The sequence below is a fragment of the Lissotriton helveticus genome, chromosome 7 (genome assembly GCF_964261635.1).
Source record: "Lissotriton helveticus chromosome 7, aLisHel1.1, whole genome shotgun sequence".
Taxonomy (NCBI): Eukaryota; Metazoa; Chordata; class Amphibia; order Caudata; family Salamandridae; genus Lissotriton; species Lissotriton helveticus.
In genome coordinates this window covers 654,647,329-654,672,148 of record NC_136068.1, presented here as the reverse complement: position 1 = coordinate 654,672,148, position 24,820 = coordinate 654,647,329, and the positions used below count along the sequence as shown (strand labels likewise).

Sequence of the window (24,820 nt, the reverse complement as noted above, 5' to 3'; positions counted from 1 at the left end):
ATGACCATACCGACTACCTTCTGTATTACGTCGATAAGGCTTATCGGCCTGTAGTTGGCAGGGTCCTCTCTTGCACCTTTTTTATATATTGTTACCATCTCAGCTCCCTTCCATAAGTCAGGAATAGCATGACCCTATTATTACTATTGCTATGGGTTAGCAGGTTTAGAGATTACAACTGAAATCCGTATGCAGCCTGAAAGTCAAAAGATGGCATCTTTTACGCCTACCACAGAGATCTGTTATTATAACAGAAGTTCTTTTAGGCTAAAAAGTTACAGCCGTGGTAGAAAGTGCTGTGTGACAGCATGTGGGGAATTCTTTAGAGTTCACTTTCCCTAGATGTACGACTATGTAAAATGTGCCCATTGTGTTTTGGTAGAGATAGTGTCATGCTATACGCCTATTTGTTTAAATGTAAGTGTTTTCTTGCATCACTCCTTCTATTAGAAACAAATTATTCTATTTCACAGGACCCTCTTTGTCTCTTCTTCGAAACCCTATCGTACTTCACAATATTGCTGTATTACTAAATGCGTTACTTTTACAATTGCGTGTGCGCAGGCCGGTGTACCTTCTCCGGCGCTTGAAAGAACCTTCTACCAGGACTGCTTGTTCCTTCGCCGTTTAGAGAAAGTTCACAGCTGCTCTGTTGGTTCTGTAGTTGGTGATTTTATTTTTGGTTTTGTTGGAGAAGAACAGGGTCCCAGTGTTCTGCCTCGCTCATTCCTTCCCGAGGACAACGTCACATTGAAAAATCCGGGAGTTTGACCTTCAGAGAATTTTAGTTTTTTTTGTTTGTTTATTATTAGGATTCACCCTATATTTAATAAACTACCCAGACCTCGAAATGACATGCATGCTTAGTGTTATATTATCCAGTGCTCGTTTGTCTGTCACACATCCAGTATTTGACAAACTGTAGGATTTTGAGAATTGTGCCGAGGGCCATTGAGGTGTGCATTTTGAGCTATGTGTCTTGGAAGAGGGAAAGCCAATTGGAGATGCCTAGCCAAAGTTCTGGCTTGGCTCTTAGAGTCAAAGGACTAGCTGAGCAACTGAAGTATTTAGCATTGAAACCACTCAACCAATGTTCTGTAAAATGACAAGGACTATTTACATTTAAAAACAATGTTTATTTCTTTAGCACCTGTTTCAATATACTAAATTACATTATATCACTGCATTCAGTGGCAGTTATTGGAAGTAATAATTTCTAACATGATTTAGAAACATCCATGAGAGCCCCAATGTCCTGATGCCATTAGTGCACCAAGAAACGACAGTTTGCCATGTGGTGCGTTTGTGTAGAGCAAATCTTGAACAGCATTACTTAGATGTGCTGTCGAATGTGACTATCACGAAGCTATGCTTATTGAAGAAAAGTGACTGCCTAAGATCACACAGTTTGGGCGTGTGTGGAAGCCAGGATTTAAGCTCAGGTTTCTTTGTGGCACACTGTGCATTTCAGCTACTAAATGTCTCCTCTTTCCCTCTTAAACAACAATGGGCACTGCTTGGTGTTTAGTTATTTCAAGCGATAAATTAGTGTATTGTATTCAATATATACGCATTTAATATGTTAAATCATCATGGGAGAAGAACTTGGGCACATGCGTCAAGTGCAATTTGGGCCTCACTGGAAACTGTTGGTGTGCAACCTCTCCTTTGATTGACAGGTAGGTTGTGACGAGCCATGCAAGTTTACATGTCAACTGATTGCTTGTTTAATGTATGCTAATTAGATGGGTTCATGAGTGAAATATGCGGTTTGCCTGGCTATGTGGTCACTAACCACTGGGGTGTGTTCCTTTCACTGGTGAGCACCGCCTCCTGTTCTAGCAAATAAGTTGGCATTGGGGGGTAAATGTCAGTGAACACCACAGTCTCACCAGGCACTCAGGGGACAAGATCTCAGTGTTAATTAGGCAGGGAGCCTAAGAAGTGGTGTGCAGGCCACAGACACCGAGAGTGTCTGCCCAGCAGCAGCCCCAGCTAGGTCTGAGAGCATGATGTGTCGGGGTGAATGGTGGGAGTGAAGCACAGAGAACAGAAAAGGGCGTAGGGACTAGGGGTCACCCTACCATTGCCGAGGAGCTCTTTGGACATCTGCGGAGGAACACGGTAAATAAAGGGTCATAGTGGAGAGTAGAAACGCATGAGAAGGCGGGGACATATACTCCCTGGGATGTGTTCCCAAGACATGCATGCCTGGACATATCTGCTCCATGAGATAAATGCTTCCAGCTGTATGTGTTTTAAGACGTGTGCTCCTTGATATATGTGCCCTATGACTTAGGTGCTCAAACAGCAAGCTCTGAATTAGGAGTGGATTTACCAGAAAGACAAGAAGGGGAGAAAGCCCATTTTCCGAGGTGTAGGGCAGGGCTATGTAGTTGCACTGTTCTCAGGGTGGAGACTGTTTTAAAGGAGGTGTGTTTCTCCCAAGTAGCAACAGAGAGACAGTGTGCCCTCACCTGCAGAGGCAGTTTGCACTGGAGGTAAAGAGAGGGGGCAGTGTCTGATATTGCTGAGACACAGAGGGACACTGTGCTCCACTGCTCCAGGTACTGGCATGCCTCAGAAGGGCAGTGCGCCGTGCTGCAAAGAGAGGTTAGTAGATTGATTTCCTGCAAAAGGACCAGATGAACAGTGTGTCCTGCTGCAGGAGGCACAAGGGCAGTGTGCCCTGCCGCAAAGAGAGGCCAGTAGACTGTTCTCCTGCAAGAGACCGACGGACAATGTGTCAAGCTGCAAAGATTGGCCGGTAGACTGTTCTGCAGGAGGAATAGAGGTACAATGTGCCCTGCTTCAAGAGTCACTGAGGATAGTTTGCCCTTCTGCACAAGACACAGAGGAGCACAGTGTCCACTTCTGGGAGGCACTGAGGGATGGTGTGCCCTGCTGCCTGAGACACAGACAGGGGGTTCTGTGCCCTGCTGCAGTAGGCACATTTCATCAAGAGTCCGCAAAAAAGTCAGCAAACCAAGAGGCACAGTAGGGTAGTGTACCCTGTCCAGAAGGCTTTGATGAGGGCAACACAGCGTGTATATTGCTCAGAGGTGCGTGGCACTGGCAGGGCCTAGCTTCAGAAACCTTTCTATCTACATGTTATGACATCCCTTTATTAATGTAATAACTGCAATTTCACAATTGCTTTATTAACCTTCTTGCTTCTCCAATTTGCTTGAAAATGCACCATTTACCCACTCTTTTTTAAAACTTTTCTTGGGGGGACAACCCCCCGAACCCGCTTAAGAGGATAGGGCTCGCTCGCTGCTCTCGCTCGCCACGGTGCACTACGACAAAGTTTACACCTCACCACTTTCAAATGTCACCAGCCGCCACTGGGTAACTGGCCTTAAGAAAGTTGTATTTAGTGCAGACCTCCCTGTTGAATGCTTACTTGGCAATGATTTAGAGACTTCAGCCTGGTCGGAAGTGGAGTTAAGGACTCATGCAGAACTGTTAGGGATCCCTGCACATGTGTTTGCTGTGACTAGGTCAAAGGCCAAAATGTCAAGAGCTGAACAGGCCCTGGATTCTGGAATAATGGACCTGGGGCTAGATGTAGGTAAATAATATTTACCGACTCTTAAATACCGAATTTTACCAATTCGGTATTTAAGAGTCGGTAAATATGAAGGGGGGAGATGTAGGACAATCCAGATGTTTTTTTTCCGAATCGGTAAAATTCTGTATTTACCGGGCAAAAATGGGCTTGCTCCTGGCTACTGATAAGGGACAGGAGGAGGAGAGTGACCCTCTGCCTAACCTGCTCTCACAGAACCCTGATGATGGGTCAGTAGCCGGAGTAGCCTTGACAGGGAGCGTCACTGACCAGCACCAAACTTATTACAGACATGTTCTCAATCAGTTCAGACATATGTTTTTTTCTGACTCCATGTTAGAAGACCTAGTGCACTCATGATGTGGACGCTGGGGACAGTCTGCCTGTTAAAAATAAGAACCTGATCATGTCAGGGACTGTATCAGGACTGAAGTCCAGAAAACTTTGGATTTGGGAGTTATTGAGCCCTTTGGTTTAAGACGGCACCTGCCACTTTTCAATGGTTGGTGAATAAAGTTCTAACAGGCCTGGAAGGCAATAGTGCAGCAATATCCAGATGATATTGCTGTATTTAGCTCCACCTGGGAGGATCACCTGGTCCACCTGAGAAATGTTTTGGAGGGCCTTCAAAAGGCAGGCCTAACTATCAAGGCTACTTAGTGCCAGATAGGGCAGAGTCAGGTTTTGTACTTGGGCCACCTTGTAGGTGGAGGCCAGGTTCAACCATTGCAGAGCAAAATCCAGACCATAATGGACTGGGTTGCTCCCACTACCCATACTCAGGTCAGAGCTTTCTTGGGCCTGACTGGGTACTACAGGATAATTGTCAAGGGGTATGGCTCCATTGTGACACCCCTGAATGACTTAACTTATAAGAAAATGGCAAAAAGAAGTTCAGTGGACGGTTAGCTGTCAAAAGGCATTTGATGATCTGAAGCAGGGCACGTGCACAGCACCAATTCTGCAAAGTCCTAACTACTCCAGAGAATTCATTGTCCAAATAGATGCTTCTGAGTTGAGGGTAGGGGCGGTGCTATCACAATAAAATGATGAAGGTCAGGGCCAGTAACTTGTATTAGCAGAAGGCTGGCCCCTAGAGAGAAATGTTAGGCAGCTATTGAGAGGGAGGCCTTTGCTCTGGTTTGGGCTCTGAAGAAGCTATGGCCATACTTGTTTGGTACTCACTGCACTGTTCAGACTGACAATAAGCCCCTCTTATGGCTAAAACAGTTGAAGGGTGAAAACCCCAAACTTTTAAGGTGGTCCGGTTACCTACAGGTGATGGACTATACAGTGGAACACAGACCTGGGAGTAACCATGCCAATGCAGATAGACTCTCCAGGTATTTCCACTTAGAACATGAAGAATCAACTGATCAAGGTTAAACTAATGTCCCTGCGTTTGGGGGGTTGTGTAGGAGAGTAGGATCTGCTTACTATGGTCACCCTCCACTTTTTGCTGGTGTTTCACTGTTTTTTTACTTTAGTCTGGCTGTGGCCCTGCTAACCAGGACCTCAGCCTAGCTTCTTTCTCTCTAAATTGATTGCAAGTACTTAGGTACACTCCAGATTGGTTATTGGGTTACCCTTGTGAGTCCCTAGTATATGGTACACTAGGTACTAAGGGCATAGGTACCCCTGAGGCCTACCAGGGGCTAAAACATGTATTATGCCACCCCTGGGAAGCCATCCAAAATGGCACTACAGGTCTGCTACTGCAGCCTGGGTAAGGTGGTGCATGTACCCCTTACAAAGATATAGGCTACCTACATCTACCTTATATCACTAACACATATAAACCTATAAGTCACTCCCATGGGAGTCCTTATCAATCCTGAAGGCAGAGTGCTTGGTTTTGTGTGAGAGGGTGTCCATGCATGAGCAGGACCCCTCTGCAGCTTTTGGAAACACTTCTCTGTAGCTGTTCTGTGATACAGCCAGACCATATACTCTAAAGTGCATTATAACCTCGCGGTAAATGCTAACTTTGGAATGGCTGCATAGAAACATGTTGTCTTTGGTGTCAAACACTTTGGAATCCTACCCCCCCACCAGTCCTGGCGGTGGGGGTAGAATTACACCTCTCTAGAGGGAGAAGACATGTACACACTTACTTAACCAGTAATAGTTTAAAAGAGCCCCAGCATCACAACATGGATGCTGCAACCACAGACACGGGTCTGACCTCCTGCTGCTGGCAAAAATCCGGCAGGGGAGGCCTGGACAATAGGTCTCTTGTCACAGGGAGGTGTAACCACCTCCCAGAAAGGCTTTAGTGTATTGGGGCTGGGTGGGTGCATTCAGAAAATGCTTTTCAGACAGTGTTTGGGGGCACACTTGGTATCCATGTGCATACCCCAGTTCAAACCGGTTGCAGGGGCATGAAACCGGATGAATGGCACGAAACCGGACAAAGGGAAAGGGGTGTAACCACCCCCACCCTGGGTCCTCCCATAGGTGGGACCCTAGAGTAAGTCCAACCCCTAAACGTAGTATAGGTATAGGAACCCTGTCCTTAGGACTTTAGATTACCCTGGACGAAACTCTGCAACATATATCCTGGAACTTCGACATTCTATTTTGACTAGAAGATTGAAGAATCTCCCTTGGGGCCAAGGAGTGACTTCTCTGTTCAAACATGCACCAAAGACGCATCGTGCCCGTCTGCATTTCTGAGGCTTTCGCCGGATCCCAACTGATTTGTGACACAGGACCCAGACTTCCAGACTTTTTGAAGGCCGACATGATATCCCAGCAAAGCTGAGACCCACAGCCATCATGAGAGACGTGGGACCAGAACTCCTGGCTACGGTGCACATTTTGCTAATGCACCTACTTCCCAAGCTTTCCTGAAGTTGTGCATTAGGCTGCTTGTAGTCCAAGCCCTGAGCACCATCTGCACCGAAGATGGTGTGCCTACACTTCATGAGTGTTCCGTGGGCCCGCTTCTAGCAGTTCTGCTTGAGGCCCCTTTGCGATCCCTGGTCCATCAACTGGTGGGTCCCCACAGAGGTAACTCTTCTGTTTCTTGGGCTTTCCTGGTTGCTCCAGATGCGCCCTGACTCCCTTTCAAAGGGGACTCCCTCAGACCTTGCAGGTCTGCACCTAAGCCAATCTTTGCTTTCTGCATGGGTTGCTGTTGCCAATGCTTGTTGGGTCCCATCCAGAATACGACACCACAGCACTTGACATCCTTCATGTGACAGCTCAAATCCAGCTCCTGGTCATCGTCAATGCCTCCTGGTCCTCATGGCTGAAGAACCAAGCTTCACCTTCTTCACCTGAAATCACCCGACATGTGTTGGCATCTTCTCCTCGCTGGCTAGTAATGCTAACTCTGTCCCCTCTGCTTTCAGGTTCTTCTCGACTCCGATCCAGGCTTGGATCCATCCGGAGACTTTCCACTTGGTTGCCTGTGGCACTTCTCAGCAGCTCAGCATTGAAAACGACAATGAAACCCGACATCAAAAGATACCTATGCACCCGCCTTCCCTGGGTGAGGTAACTCGAGTACTCCGGTGCTCCCATGGGTATTGAATCTAGAACTGGCTAGTTCTAAAGGGGTTTGCTCCAAGTCCTCTTCCAAGTGTCCTTCCTTTGTAATTTTCCCATGGAAGTTAGCACCTTGGCTGCTTGTCAGATCCATCCCCTGTGCTGGACCTTAATGTAAATGGGTGTGGTCATGACGAGCTCAGCTCGTCATGAGCACCCTAGAGGTATACCTCATGACGAGCTGAGCTCGTCATGAGCACGGAAGGGGTTAATGGTGATTTGCGGCTGTGTTTAGACACTTCACACGTCCCCGTGGGTCCCCTGTGTAACTACCTTGGGTGGTTCCTGGTGGCCCCAGCAGTTCTAAAGGCTCTAGGCCTTGTATCTATGTCAGTCGTGGTTCTTATACTACTTTCTTAGTATATGATTTGTGAGGCCCCTAGGGCTGACCATATTTACTGTGTGTTAAATAAGTATAACTGATGTACTTTTGCCTCTAGCCTCATAAAGAGACAAGAGGGATGTGTTTAGAATAAATACATATATTTTATATATATACCGGGTGTGGTTCTCCTTTCATTCGGTCATTTATGAGATTATAGACTGGTAAAACAAGCTGCTTTACATTCCTCCAAGACTTAGCCTGAAGGCTGCTCTCCACAGATACCACTAGGATAGCTTTCTATATAAGTTGTCTTTAAACCTACCATCATAAGGGTCGTTTGGACTAGTGCAAGGTGCCCACTAGAATAGTGGTCAGCATATGCCAGTCCAACTTTTCACACAGGCTGTCACAGCCTTAGCCAACGCTTGGCCTTGCTCTTTCTGTTAATGTGGTGGCTTTCTCACCTCAAATTTAGGAATTACACTTCAATTAGAAGTTTCTCAAAAGATGGAATCATTTCGTAGGCTTTTCTTCCCTCATTTGCTAACTGTTATGGAGGCAGTGCTCCCTCCTCCTGCATGTGTAAGGAGTTAGCAGATACCAACTTTAACACACAGAGAAGAATCATTAAATCACCTTAACCACAGTAGTGTTTGTGCTATAACGTGTTTGCCATTCCTTCACATCTCTTACTGTTGAACGACTTGTACTGTTTACCTTTACTGCAGAACATGCACTCCATGGATATTCACTGCTGGAATCTAGGGGGCAATGCACAACAAGCCCAACTGAAAATGGGTCTGTTCAAAGCCCAATAAGAATTTAGTATAGGAATGGGGCTGACATTGCTTCAACCCATTCCAACCTGTCTTCTGATAGAGTGCTAGCTAAAAAACATCACCTCCTGAGCCGGTCTCTATCTTCAGGCATGCTGCACTGATTTCAACATGCATAGCATGTTAATGGCTTGTGAATGTTTGAGGGGAGCTCAACTGTAGCATGTCTCTCAATTCAGATTACTATATTGATACTTCTTTCCCTTTGCTGATGACCCTTAATACTGTCAGTACAGAAACGACAGAAATGAAGGAATTCAAAGTAACAGGTCTGTCTTAATGTTTTCCTTTTGCTGTGAAAGGCAACTTCTCCATTATTGTGTATATGAGTTGATGGGGCTGTGCTCCATATGCCAAAGCAGCCACTATTTCACACTAGAATTTTGTGAATATCTAAAAGTAGAAATGTGTCTCCAAATTGTGCCAGTAAAATTACTCATATATCTTACTCACAAATGGAACTACCTTGCGAATAGCCGACTCAGTCTATTATTTCAGCAGGAAAGAGAAAAGTAGAACTATAACAAAGTATGTACTATTCAGCACCCTAAACACACCAACTAAAGGCTGGCCATATAGTGCATGCCTATGAGAATATAATGCACAGGAAGAATTTATAAAACTGAATATCTTAACTGGACAAGAGTTTAAATGAAACTACAAGTTCCTCTTATTGCTATTCGAATCTAAATCAAAATTACACTGGATTTCTTCCAACAAGAAAGGTTGACATGTTTCAGCCAATACAATTAAATGTCTACTCAGGGCAAAGAAAGTCAAGTAAACTAATATCATAGGGCCAGATGTAGGTAACTTCAATTTACCTACTCATAAATACCGAATTTTACCGATTCGGTATTTATGAATCGGTAAATTTGAAGGAGGGAGATGTAGATAAATTTTATTTTTGAATTACCAAATCGGTAATATTCGCTATTAGATTCGGTATTGCCCATTGATTCCTATGGGCCTTGAAGCCCATAGGAATCAATGGGCAATACCGAATCGGTAAATACCGAATCCTGCAAGAGTGCAGGAGGTGTCACTTTGACACCCTCTAGCACCCCAAGTTCAGGCATGTGTGCAATGTGGCACACAGACATGCCCTAAGGGCATGTCTGTGTGTCAAATTGCACAGGTGTGCATGCACACCTGAATTCGGTATTTTACCACCCAATAGGATTGAGTGGTAAAATACCGACTCTTAAGGGCCTGTGGCACTGTTAGGAGTGTCACCTACATATGGATTTACCGAATCGGTAAAATTACCGATTCAGTATTTTACAGATTCGGTAAATTTACCGATTCGGTAAATTTACCTAATCTGTAAAATAATGGCCCCTACATCTCAATCACCAAATACCGGTCGGTAACGGCCGAATTCGGCCGTTACCGACCGGTATTTGGTGACCTACATCTGGCCCATAATGCTTAGCTTAAGGCTTAAGTACCTCAGGTTCTAAATTCGATAGGTGAAAGCGCTTTGCCTGCATGTTTGGTTTGGTCAGTAAGAAGAATAAGATTTAGTAGTGTATGAATGGGAAATTAATGATAGGGATGAGTACTTTCCCACCTCTGCATTTATCTGATTATTATTTTCCGTCATTGACTAGAGTAGACGTCTACTAGCAAGGGAAAGGTGGAAATATGTATATATATATGACAATATGATTATTGGGTGGTCATCGGAACAAGCAGACAAAATGAATTACGGGAAAGAGACAATGTGGTACCTTGAAGATGTGGAATTACAATGAGAAGAAAAAAATACAGTTATTTTTGGTAGCTCTACATGTAGGTTAAAACGAATGGATACAGTAGACAGGACTGAAACTGACTAATGAGATTAAATAAGGGCTATTTGAGATAAAAAAAGCTTCTTAGATAGGTGCACCAAAGATCTTGAAACAGCTAATACTGAGATTGTTATGGGGAGAGACTGAGTAGACATTGGTTATCAATATTGCAAGAAAGGAGATGGACAGAGTGCGTGTTTTGGTCAGTGACAGCAAATTGGTTAGTCCAAGCATGTTTTAAAGTGATGTATTTGGAAAAGATGAGGTCCATTTTCCCTTCGTGGAGAAAGATATTTTCATAATTGAAGTGATGGAGATACCAGTTTAGTGAAAATTCAAACAAAAAGAAGAGAGCCTGAGGTTGGGATGAAAGAACACCACATGAGGAGGGCTTTCAGAGTATGAATAGTGCTACAAAAAGAAGTACAACATCTGCTTTTTAAAAGTTAATTCTAAAACTAAGACATTGATCTTGGTAATAAACATATACTGGCAGCATAGGTTGCAGCACTAGTCCAACGGATGAGAGATCAGGAGAAAAAGGGAACAAAAAACAGAAGAATCGGAGATAAAAGAGACACAGAAATCGGCTCTTGGGCTTAACAGGGGCAAAGCAGTCATACTCCTAAATATAATTGGGAAGGGGGGGGGGTGCCTTCTTTTTTAACCAAAAGAAAAATAGTTATTTGTTGTCTGGGGAGTGGGAGGAGATATTCTAATGATTACGTTTTACTTTACTTGCTGATTAAGGTTGTATTCTCTTCTATGCCCAAATGCTGGGGGTGCTTGTAATTGTGAGCTCTGTCTTGCCTGAATTAAAGTAGAGTATTAATAAATTATTCTAATGGTGTTCCTTCTCTAATCTTCCATACAGCCCTCTTCCGACATTGAGCAGAAACAGAGGGTGGCATAGATTCATGCTTCCATGGTATCCAACAAGGCTGTGGAAATGAGTTGAACACAATTAAGGTAGTCTTGCACTTTTCTACCATCTACCACTTACCTTAAGTCCGGAGAGACTTTCAAAATAAGGGAAGATTATACATCACCATGAATGTACATCTCATAGTGTAATTTAATTTGTTGGTTAGTCAAAAAGTTTGTCATGTTTTCCAGCACAAGGTATTAACTTCACAGTGCAGTACAGTTATTCATCTATTGGTAGCTAAGTGAGAAATGGTAACAGAGGAGACCAGTTTTATAACAGCCACACTTGCATTGATTCCCTCTGATCCTTGAAGACCCAGTGAGTGAGGATGAAGTATATAAAGCACAAATTCACTGTCAGGATAGAGCACATCAGCTCCCTGTTCTGGCAGTTGCATTCGTAGATCAAGCAGGCCATACACAAACGACACTATTTATCGGAAAAAATACCATGTGCATGAAAACAGACCAGGGTCTTAGATTAAATAGAGATTAAGGACTACATTATGGATTAGATACAAATATACTTACCACAAGATCAAGCACAGGTTTAAGAAGACCAAGAAGACAAGACGCATCTTTCTAAAAGACAATGTAAAATAAATAGTTACAAGAAAGAACAAAAAAGGCGACTTCACTTGCATAATATACCATTTCAGTTTTCAAAAACGGTATTAACCTTTTTAGATACATGCATCTTAACTCTAACTGAAAGGGGGCATGCAACATTGTATGATAAATAATTGGCATGTAGATAATATAGCAACATGCTTTGGGAAAGCCAATAGGTCCCGCCTTTGGGACATATCTACTTTGGAAGCTGTAGAGCATCCCACATACTTTTCAACATGGCTAAGGAAGAATATTTTGAAAACCCTGTAATGCTGTAGCTCAATTTATTTCGAAGGCAAGCAGAACAAGAATGCGCCTACAAAATTACAATAGCCTTGTTTTTTTATTTACTAATCCAAGTTGAATCGCAAAAAAAAGAAATATATATATATATATATTCACTGAAAAAACCATAGGTTATAGACCATATATAGTTAGGACTTAGCATTTACAAAACCTTATTTTACTCACACAAAACCATTGAAATTCGCATATATAGTTTTCAACATGGCTAAGGAAGAATATTTTGAAAACCCTGTAATGCTGTAGCTCAATTTATTTCGAAGGCAAGCAGAACAAGAATGCGCCTACAAAATTACAATAGCCTTGTTTTTTTATTTACTAATCCAAGTTGAATCGCAAAAAAAAGAAATATATATATATATATTCACTGAAAAAAACCATAGGTTATAGACCATATATAGTTAGGAATTAGCATTTACAAAACCTTATTTTACTCACACAAAACCATTGAAATTCGCATATATAGTTAGTTGCACTAACTATATATCGCGCACCCGCAATCCACTGCTGATCATGTCACATATTACATCATTCATGACATGGTCAGTGACATCACTGATGACAGCAGCATTGCTCTGACTGGCAAAGGTGGAGTGTTTTCTAATTCAATAGAGCTGCAGCTGACCTCCTGGGTGTGTGGAAGCCATTCACTGGGCTAGGGACATACCGCCTGATGAAACATTGAAGTTATACACCGTTGATGTCAAGGTGATGTGAACGGAGCACCACAGTATTTATTTTTCGTCTTTCTCGGGTGACGGGAGTAGCGGGTCTTGAAAGAAATACTCGATAGGTGGGATACACCTACGGGGAACTTCAAGTAAGGTTCCTGCTGTCCCTGTCACTGAGCAAGCTAGACGCAAGCACCTGGGAGACGGAGAGCGTGTGTGAACTTATTCCTAAACAACTAGCGAGTACACGCGCACAGCGTTTGCAGACCCAACATTCTACAATATGACGGGAAATTTGGATGCTCGTCGCAAACAGACGGCCATTAAACTATTCTTCACGGAGACAGGCAATCGCATTGAAGATGCACAAATTTCGGCCAATATTACTTTGGAAACGAATTTACAGACAAAATTGGGTATGTTGGAGAAACTATACAGAAAAGAACTTTCCAAATGGTGGTAGGCAGAATCACTGCAAAGGTATATCGATGTAAAAAGAGTACCAAGAGGACTTCGAATTTTTACCATCCCCACCTATGAGGATCCTGACCAAGAAATGTTAGAAGAATGGTCAGACAACTCTGGGAACTGCTCGTACATCATGATGAAGATACTGGTGAAATATGCCATCAAAGATCGTGCTAAATTATTACTGGAAATTGAAAAATTGCTATCGGAAGTCAGTCTTATGATGTCCAAAGAAGCATTAGATGAATATCAAATAAATCTGGCAATAAATATGGACAAACTTGAACAGGAAATCACTGTAAAAAAACAACGCAAGTTTATTCGTGATTTCAAAGACTACCAATCGGGGCGTACTCTAACTTTCCAGAAAAAATACGATCATCTTTTTGATACAACAGGGATGGCAATCACAAGCTCTGCTTCAATAGGCGGCTGCCAAGAAGTGGTAGAAAGCCATGTATCTGACGGGAAAATATCTGAGGGCTCTGTCTCATCCAACAGTGAGACTGTCCTGGAAGCTGCAATGGATCCAAAAAAGAAGCCAAATTTTTTGTTACAGTTCCAGATGTTAAGTCAAAACAGGACAGAGTCGTTTCAGAACGTGGGAAATCAGAGAGGTCGAGGGCGTGGAAACAGAGGAGGAACCAACGCAACAAAAAAGCAAAAAAGAGGGGGTACAAACGTCGCACAAGCTCCAATGGGAATGGCAACAAGGAGCAAAAAGCAGAAATGATCATGACAGTTGTAAATTTATCAAAGCGAATTTTAACCCAAGACGAAAGTGATACCTTGGCATTGGGTTTATCGTTTTGTCCCTCTCAAAATTTGAATTTTGCACAAACACGCATAGACCTCTTCCTCTTCTCACGCAAGCTTAAACTGAAGAAGTGGTTCTGCACCAAACCCAAAGACAAAGGAACTGTGAGTAACATTAATGTTTCCAGTAATCTGGATGTCAATGATGTAGAATTGTTGCATGAGCTACATATGGATGAAGTAGACACAGAGACTACACCTGAATGGGACACATGGGGAACTGAGAGTAACATCAATCCAGGTTCCAATTTCAAACCCAAAGTCACATTTTTGCCAGCAATTCAATGTGATGCAATTGATGTGTTTGAACGGGGGGTTTTAAATGACCTGTTGAAAATACGGTACAACAAGACATCCATTGGTAATAAGATTCTGTCAAACAAACAATATATGGCATTAGAAACACTCAAATGGGACCCTGATATTGTCATTAGACAATCTGACAAAGGGGGTAATGTTGTAGTGATGGACAAGGACAAGTATCTCTCAGAAGGTATTAGACAACTAAGTGATGATAAATGTTACAGCATATGTAATAAAGACAAATTGTTAGAATCTCACACCTTGTTTAGAGAACTTCTGCTGGAATGGAGGGTCAAAGGGCTAATAGAATGGGAAGAATATCAGTATTTATACTGTGCCCATCCTAAGATACCTATCTTATATCTTCTCCCCAAGCTACACAAAGACCAGCTGAATCCCCCGGGTCGCCCCATAGTATCCTCTATTGGATCTTCATTGGAAAACACTTCCAGATATATAGATCACTATCTAAGACCTTTTGTGATCGCCTTACCATCTTACATTAGAGACACTACTCACTTCCTCAGTACCATCAATGAAATCCATTGGGAGTCTAACTTTACCTTGGTGACTTTGGACATGAGCAGTCTTTATATGAGTATTAAACACAATTTGAGAGTGGCAGCAATAAAACATTTCTTGAAAACCAGATCAATTTCCTTACTCTATCACTCACAAATGATTGTGGCAATGATTGAGTTTTGTTTAACCAACAATTTCTTTTACTTTGATGATGTTCTGTATCGCCAGTCACAGGGCACAGCCATGGGGACCTGCTTCGCCCCCAGCTATGCCAACCTCTTTATGGGCTGGTGGGAGGAGCAGGTCGTCAGGGAAATGGCAGAATTTGACAACGTGGCCCTGTGGCTGCGATACATTGAAGACATTTTTCATTTGGAATGGGGATGCCATTTCAGCGAAACAATTTGTTGTTGATAAATTAAATAACAATGGTTTCAACTTACATCTAACAGAACACATCAGTCAGACTTGTATGGAGTTTTTGGATGTAAAAGTTGAAGTGAGAAATGACAGACTAACTACAAAACTCTTCAGAAAAAGTACAGCAGGCAATAGCATCCTCAGAGCCTCAAGCTGCCATCCTAAGAACTTACTGTACAGCATTCCGTATGGCGGAATTGCAGTACTTTGGAGGGGTTCAAAGAGGAGCAAGATGTTATGTGTCAACGTTTTTTGAGCCGAGGGTGCAGCAAACAGGTGATTAATAGAGCGACACAACGTGTCGATACCAAAACGAGGGAGGAATTGCTACATCCAAGAGAGACAAAAGAGTCAACAGATACAGTCAGATGTATAACTACCTTTACAGGTCAGTCATATGAAGTTCACAAAATCCTTAAAAAACATTGGCATGTTCTGAACACAGACGAACATTTGAGAAAATACCTCCAAGAAAACCCTCAGATCACTTTCCGTAAGGGAAGAACTTTACGTGATGAACTCAGTCAAAACTATGTCACCGAAAGTGGTAAGAGAAAAAAAGACACGCGCAGTGGTTTTACTTGCTGCGGCAAATGTAAAGCGTGCAGAAACAGTAGGAGTTGTAAAAGTCTGACTATTCTGGGGACTGACAGAGAATTTATCATTCGCAAACATCTTACATGTAATACTCCATACAGTGTGTATGTACTGATATGCCCGTGTAATAGATGGTATGTGGGGAGCACCAAACATGAGGCCAAGAAGAGAGTATTAGAACATCTGCGAGCCATACGCTCCCACAACAAACTGTATCCTGTCGCGAGACATTTTTTCGAAACACACATGCAGAATGAAACCTTGTTACTCATGGTGGTAATAGATTCTGTGGATCTGGGTATAAGAGGAGGCAATTATGAATTATCCCTTAGAAAACTGGAATCTAAGTATATCATAGATTTTCAATGCTTGCACCCAATGGGACTTAACATGAGTGAAGAATTGAAGGTTCATTTATATGAATGAATAATGTACAGAATGTTATTTGTAGAGTTGTCAGCCGTCTGTTTCTGATTTTAATATTTTAATTTTTCAGATTAATGTGGAGGACTAATGGCAATTGCATGGCATGACATGGCAATGACTTCTGACGGATCAGGAGTATGATAGAACCAAGGACTTCATGATATTTATGATGATGGAATTAGCCATTTTTTAATTTTAGGCTATCAGGACAATATGAATTAGCCCACTTGGGCGCAACTTGTGTGGATGAATATTCAATTTTGAATTATCTATGTAAAATATCAAACTGATCAAATAGACAGGGTCAAAATACGCTATTGTCATGACGTGCACATTATCGTATGCATAAAGAAATATTTGCACACTTGTTTTATAATGAAACTTGCACGTATGCATAAATACAGGCCTAAACAAGTTTGACATTCATTTGCTTTTAAACAAGTGCATGTATTTTGGATACGATATATGACATATTATGTATATATTCAATGCGATTTTGACTAGCCTAAAATGTCCTCCCCATTTACTTGGGTTATCACATGACCTACACGTTGGGTGTGTTTTGGGAATTTAAGAATGGTCGTTTGTTGTCGACCAGACGAGCGTGAACAAGCCGTAAAGGTGAAACGCGTCGACTTTTTTCCTGTCAAGAATAAAGGATTAACTGCAAACGCTGAGTGTCCAGGTCTACTTCTTGATGTGAGAGGTATTTGGAGAGAATTTCGAGGCTGGCCAGTGACCTTACCTGGACCGCTCACGACAGCAGCATTGCTCTGACTGGCAAAGGTGGAGTGTTATATATATATATATATATTCACTGAAAAAACCATAGGTTATAGACCATATATAGTTAGGAATTAGCATTTAAAAAACCTTATTTTACTCACACAAAACCATTGAAATTCCATATATAGTTAGTTGCACTAACTATATATCGCGCACCCGCAATCCACTGCTGATCATGTCACATATTACATCATTCATGACATGGTCAGTGACATCACTGATGACATCACTGATGACATCTCAAATGACATCACTGATGACATCTCAAATGACATCACTGATGACTACATCCAGTGACTGTATAATTCTGTAAAGTTAAAATATGTCTTACATATTGAAGAATGAGTGGATGTATAAGTGTCTTGATGAAGGATTTAGTAGGGGCATGGCTGACTGTATGAGTGACTGATTAAATGTGTCTCACTGAGTGCATGGGTTAGTGACTAAACTGTCTTAATTTGTGCATCATTATGTCTGTTGTTCTGTAAACTGCTGCATGTGTTGATCATTAGCTATATGATTAACTGTATGGGTTATTGATTGGTTGCCCAAGCATTTGTATGGGAGACTGAGTGTGTGTGTGGGTGGCTGGGAGGTGTATGACTCTCTGCATAGATGTGTGAGCAGTTGATTGACTAGATGTATGGGTTCAAAAGTGCATGTGGAAACAGCTGTATGGGCGGTTGACTGTGTGCATGAGTGTATTGGTGAGTGAATGGATATCTCAGTGCTACATGTCAAAGTAAGTACATATGTAAAACACAGTACATGTGAGAGTTGACATATATAAATAACTGTGCATAAGAGCCAGTGAATGTGTGAGTGGCTGTATGGATCATTGTGAACTTGTATCCAGGATTGTATAAGTGAGTAAATATGTTTTAGTATATGTTTGAATAAGTAAGGTGTGTATAACTGTATAGTTGAGGAAATGGAGGTGTGATTGATTCTTTGCATGACTGACTAAGTGTCTGAGTAACTCCATGGATGAGTGACAGTCTATGAGTGTCTGTTTACACTGAGTGTATCTAAGGTTATATTAGAGTCTGAAGAGGTTCATCGTATTATCACACGAATGATGACATCAGTGATGTGATCAGTAATGTCAAATGAGATGTCATCAGTGATGTCATCAGTGATGTCATTTGAGATGTCATCAGTGATGTCATCAGTGATGTCATTTGAGATGTCATCAGTGATGTCATCAGTGATGTCATTTGAGATGTCATCAGTGATGTCATCAGTGATGTCACTGACCATGTCATGAATGATGTAATATGTGACATGATCAGCAGTGGATTGCGGGTGCGCGATATATAGTTAGTGCAACTAACTATATATGGAATTTCAATGGTTTTGTGTGAGTAAAATAAGGTTTTTTAAATGCTAATTCCTAACTATATATGGTCTATAACCTATGGTTTTTTCAGAGAATTTTCAAGGTTTTGTAAATGCTAATTCCTAACTATATATGGTCTATAACCTATGGTTTTTTCAGTGAATTTCAATGGTTTTATAATAGCAAATATCATAAGCTGTCGAATGTCAAGTACGTGGTAAGTGAAAACATTTTCGTGTTTATGCACACTGATCTGCTTTGAATGGTGCCCCCCCCCTCATTTCTATTAGGAGTACTCTCTCTTTGCAGATAGTGAAAGGTAGTTAACGCAGGCCTTTGCCCCCGTTGTAATCCGTCGTGCCTGCTTCTCTCTCCATTTGATTGATTGTTATCCAAGTATTTACTGTTTTAGAATTAGTTCACTTTGGTTCATTCTCTATTTACAAACAAACACAGAGTCGCAATATTCTGTTTAGTCTTTGCAGATAACGAAAAATCGTGTAAAAAAAAAGAAAAGGAATCGAGCAAAATCAGTAGGCCACTAATGGGATCTCTTTTTGACCTCGCTAAAATAGAAACATTAGGAACAACCCCTCATGACAAATACAAAACTAGTGAGATGAACTGAACTCCACACAATGATGGCTGCAAAACAGCTCGGCTCTGCCACCCACCCCGCCCAAAATAACGATAAAGAGCGGCTGCCATGATTGGTTGCGGAATGGCCACGACGGAGCTACGAAATGATGCTGCTCTCATGCTAACCCCAGCTTCAGTCTGAAACATCCAGAAACACTATAGACTACCAATTCGATCAGTTCCGGTAGCGCCCCAATGTAACCCGGTAGAGAAGAACTAGCCCTCCCCTCTTTGACTGATGGTTCTTGTTGCCTGTCCCTTCTGTTGTCATTTAACAGAACTATTTAGCCTGCTGAAAGGGGTTGTGTTTCGACTGCTGGTTGGTGGAGACATTTTGACTATATTCTGGACCTGCGTTGTCGCGTAATGCGTCATATGACGCGCCGCGTTAGCGCATCCGGAAGTCATCCGGGGCGCGCAGCGCGTAACGTAAGCATAACAAGTCATGTGACTTGTTAATAAAACTTTTCATTGGTTCATTTTACTTTTCTTATTGTAATGATGAAAGGCTTGGTCATATGACCTAAAAATTACGCTTTTCATTACTTCCGAACATTATTTTTTCTTAAATATATGTTATAATGTTCCAGGCTAATGTACTTTCCCGGAAATTTTACAACTGTCCTGCAAGTAAAATATATTCTTTTTTCGAGAAAAAGAGCGTTTCTTCGTCCCATGACGGAGCCGTTGAGCAAAAGAGGGTCGACCTGCTGTCTTAGTCGCCGATACGCCTGAATATGAGATTCTTATCGATCACTTTATGTTGCAGGAATAGAAAACACAACAGCCCTTGACCATTTATCTTTTCTGCGTTCCTTCGTATTATACCTTTTACCCTTCATGTAATTGGTCTGCTTTATTTCACTTGCCTTTTAATGATTCTAAAACAGTGACTATTATTAAAAACTTTACCAATGTATATACTACTACCATGTTTTCTTTTAAAAACCTTTATTGTGAAAATTTCATTATACAAATACGAGCCTATAACCACGTGGGCCGGCCACGGAGCAAACTGTAATCGTATATGATGAGTAGACATTTAGACTGTAGAGGAACGTAACGGGCGGGCCATTAGGTTGCAAGAACTAAGGTGTCTAACAGTTACGGAATCGATGGACGTACATTTTATAATTAAAATACGACAGGGCCAGTTACAATAAAATTATCTAGATATACATTTGCGGGCAAGTACCATGGGTGACGTTAATTCGAACTTTCAACAGTACAGTAATCAATAACACATCAGAACTTAATATCAATAGGGATGTCGAAATATTCAATCAATTCTCGTCCCCGCCCGCCATGTGCTTCAAAACTGCATACGTATCTCGTGATTTCAAGGTTCTGCAACCAGTACACAACAAGGAGTTACGAGTCCCATTTATTCCGGCGCCATTTTGGGCGAGGACGGGCAGGTCCAGGATATAGTCAAAATGTCTCTACCAACCATCGACTATGATGATGTTCATATGCTGTATTTATTAGAGTAACACTCATCTGTCCACATGAAATTAATTTGCCACAATCTAAACATGTCATTTTAATCTTTCCAAAGTTCTTCTAAATATTTGGGACCATTTCCCTTGCCTCTGAAGCTCTCAGTGCCACTTCTTTGATGAATGTACTAGCAGGTCAGGGGTTCTCCTCCAAATCTCTCTTTTATGCAGCACTATAATTAATTGGTGCCTCCTCTCCATATGACGATGCATGGTATAGTTACCACAACTATATATTTTTTCGGTTCCTCTGGAGAGTTCATCGTGGCAGATGAAGCGTGTAACGTACCGGGCATTTACCTTTTTTTGCATGTACAGGAAAGGAAAAAAAAATCGAGCGTCCGAGTTCTAAGGTGTCCCAGGGCCATTTTAGTGGAGGACATGATACAGCGATAATCCCCTGGATAAGGACACTTCCTTCGGGCACCCCACGCCGTCTTTCGGCGCAGCATTGTAGGATGGCCACACCAGTGCGGCAACTTGCTAGACACCACCTCGGTGCCATCCGGATCTCGGCGCCTTGTGTTGTCTTCCATTCCGAAAATATTGTTGGCAGCATTTTGACAGGAAAGATAAACAGCCGTTTGTGGCCCTCACTACACCGTTCTCCTAGTGAGTCTCACATTGTTACATTTAGGAAGAATGTTGAAGAGTAGTATGTTGAAAATCTGAAGCCATTGTTCTACAAACTCTCAACCAGCCTTGGATGGAAAAATCCTGAAGAATGTACAAACTGAAAACCAGTTTTTGTCTGTATAGCATCAGCAGCAACGCTTGAGTCAGCTTTGTGTGAAGCCGCCATTTTGATTCAATCAATAGCGTCCCCCTGCACACATTCAGGGACCTGGTCGTGTCTTCAGGTCAAACGGATTGTGGGACAAGATGCACAAAGGAAAAGGAAAAAAGTTCAGCCGGACCCCGGGAGGTGGCCGCCTATGTCATGGGCGATCTTAGGCCACACCAGGGCAATAGTGAAGCTGCAGCAGGTGCAAATAAGCTTCAGACAGTGTTACAAGCGCTGCTCAGAACTCTCAACTATGACACCACCTCGGTGCCATCCGGATCTTGGCGCCTTGTGCTGGTTCCGGCCTATTCACACATCGGTCCGCTACTGACGCCACCTCACAGGCCAACGGGGCACCCCACGCCGACTTTCGGCGCAGCATTGTAGGATGGCCACACCAGTGCGGCAAATTGCTGGACACCACCTCGGTGCCATCCAGATCTCGGTGCGTTGTGCTGCCTTCGGCCTATTCGCCACAAGTGCGCACGCAACTCAGCTGCATAGCGAGTGAAACACCAAGGGGCGCCCCACTGCAGCCGAGGAACCTCCATCTTGGGGGCGACGCACAGCATCACATTGCTTTCCAATGCAGTCAGATCCTCAAACAGCCCCCACTGACTGACGCGAACTCACAGGCCAACGGGGCGCCCCACGCCGACTTTCGGCGCAGCATTGTAGGATGGCCACACCAGTGCGGCAACTTGCTGGACACCACCTCGGTGCCATCCGGATCTTGGCGCGTTGTGCTGCCTTTGGCCCCATTCGCACATCAGTCCGCTACTGACGCCATCTCACAGGCTAATGGGGCGCCCCACACCGACTTTCAGCATTGTAGGATGACCACACCAGTACAGCAACTTGCTAGACATCACCTCGGTGCCATCCGGATCTCGGCGCCCCACTGCAGATGAAGTGCCTCTCAACTATGAAACCACCACGGTGACATCCGGATCTTGGCGCGTTGTGCTGCCTTCGGCCTATTCGCACATCGGTCCGCTACTGACGCCATCTCACAGGCTAATGGGGCGACCCACGCCGAGTTTCAGCATTGTAGGATGACCACACCAGTACAGCAACTTGCTAGACATCACCTCGGTGCCATCCGAATCTTAGCATCTCAACGCCTAGTGGTATCTTCCATACAGAAAATATTGTTACGCTGCCTTTGGACCCATTCGCACATCAGTCCGCAACTTAGACATCACCTCGGTGCCATCCGGATCTTGGCATCTCAGCGCCTTGTGGTGTCAGTCAGAAAATATTGTTGCGCTGCCTTTGGCCCCATTCGCACATCAGTCCGCTACTGACACCATCTCACAGGCCAACAGGGCGCCCCACGCCGACTTTTACCATTGTACGATGGCCACACCAGTGCCACAACTTGCTAGACATCACCTCGGTGCCATCCGAATCTTGGCATCTCAACGCCTACTGGTATCTTCCATACAGAAAATATTGTTACGCTGCCTTTGGCCCCATTCGCACATCGGTCCGCAACTTAGACATCACCTCGGTGCCATCCGGATCTTGGCATCTCAGCGCCTTGTGGTGTATTCTCTTCAGAAAATATTGTTGCGCTGCCTTTGGCCCCATTCGCACATCGGTCCGCAACTTAGACATCACCTCGGTGCCATCCGGATCTTGGCATCTCAGCGCCTTGTGGTGTCTTCTACTCCGAAAATATTGTAGAAAATATTGTTGCGCTGCCTTTGGCCCCATTCGCACATCAGTCCGCTACTGACACCATCTCACAGGCCAACAGGGCACCCCACGCCGACTTTTACCATTGTAAGATGGCCACACCAGTGCCACAACTTGCTAGACACCACCTCGGTGCCATCCAGATCTTGGCATCTCAGCGCCTTGTGGTGTCTTCAAATCAGAAAATATTGTTGCGCTGCCTTTGGCCCCATTCGCACATCGGTCCGCTACTGACGCCATCTCACAGGCCAACGGGGCGCCCCACGCCGACTTTCAACATTGTAGGATGGCCACAGAAGTGCGACAACTTACTAGACACCACCTCGGTGCCATCCGGATCTTGGCGCGTTGTGCTGCCTTCGGCCTATTCGCACATCGGTCCGCTACTGACGCAAATTCACAGGCCAACGGGGCGCCCCACGCCGAGTTTCAGCATTGTAGGATGGCCACACCAGTGCCACAACTTGCTAGACATCACCTCGGTGCCATCCGGATCTTGGCATCTCAGCGCCTTGTGGTGTCTTCTAGTCAGAAAATATTGTTGCGCTGCCTTTGGCCCCATTCGCACATCGGTCCGCTACTGACGCCATCTCACAGGCCAACGGGGCGCCCCACGCCGACTTTCAGCATTGTAGGATGGCCACACCAGTGCGGCAACTTACTAGACACCACCTCGGTGCCATCCGGATCTTGGCGCGTTGTGCTGCCTTCGGCCTATTCGCACATCGGTCCGCTACTGACGCAAACTCACAGGCCAACGGGGCGCCCCACGCCGACTTTCAGCATTGTAGGATGGCCACACCAGTGCTGCAACTTGCTGGACACCCCCTCGGTGCCATCCGGATCTTGGCGCGTTGTGTTGCCTTCGGCCTATTCGCACATCGGTCCGCTACTGACGCCGCCTCACGTGCCAACGTATTTTCTCCGCATTTTATACCCTATGCCGCATAACAGGTCATGTGACTTGTTTATAAAACTTTTCATTGGTTCATTTTACTTTTGGTTTCCTAATGATGGAAGGCTTGATCATATGACCTAAAAACAACACTTTTCATTGGATGAAAACTTTTTTTTTTTCCCAAACGATGAAAGCCCCACCTTGTTTCTGGATGTTTCAGACTGAAGCTGGCGTCAGCATGAGAGCACCACCATCTCGTAGCTCCGTCGTGGTCATTCCGCGAGCAATCATGGCAGCCGCTCCCCACCAGAAGCCTGCAGGAGTCGGGGCCCCCAAAACTTTTGATGAATTCTCAAGGCGGAGGGGACGCTTTCGAGAATGGGGTCCAAGACCTAGCAGACAAGCGTCCGATTTCCAAGGTGTCCCAGGGCCATTTCAGTGGACCAGGCCCAAAAAGGAAAGAGCCTGCCGCCATTTTGAGAGTCCTGTGACAGCCGCCTATCGCTGCACCGCAAGAGTGGGCGCAACTCAGCTGAATTGCGGCTTTTGACACAGTGGACCAAAAACGGACGGAATGGCAACTGAAACGGTAAAGGGGCGCCCCACTACAACAGATGACACTCCACCTGGAGAGGCCCGTTCACGCCGCCTCCCCCGGGGCGCCCCACGCCGTTATTCGGAGCAGCATTGTAGGATACCAAAACCAGTGCGGCAACTTACTGGACATCACCTTGGTGCCATCGTTCTGCTGCCTTGGAACTATTCGCACAACAGTTTGCTACTGATGACCCACCCCCCGCGACGCCCCACGCCGTTATTTGCTGGGTGGCAACTTACTAGACATCACTTTCGTGTCATCTAGATTTCAGCGCGTTCTGCTGCCTTGGAACTATTCGCACAACAGTTTGCTACTGATGACCCACCCCCCGCGACGCCCCACGCCGGAAATCTGGACGTTGTGCTGCGTTGGGACTATTCGCACAGCCGACCGCTACTTCGTTGTTTTTCCCTAAAAATGTTTATATGTTA

At 44.0% G+C, this 24,820-nt stretch overlaps 1 protein-coding gene across 1 annotated transcript in view; it reads right to left on the bottom strand.

Moving 5' to 3' along the window:
• The window catches only part of LOC144769210 (uncharacterized), a 256,325-nt gene that overhangs the window by 107,594 nt on the left and 123,911 nt on the right, over positions 1–24,820 (bottom strand). Inside the window, exon 5 of the mRNA XM_078653235.1 lies at positions 11,539–11,589. Coding sequence (XP_078509361.1) covers positions 11,539–11,589 — 51 coding nt within the window. The remainder of the gene's footprint in view (positions 1–11,538; positions 11,590–24,820) is intronic.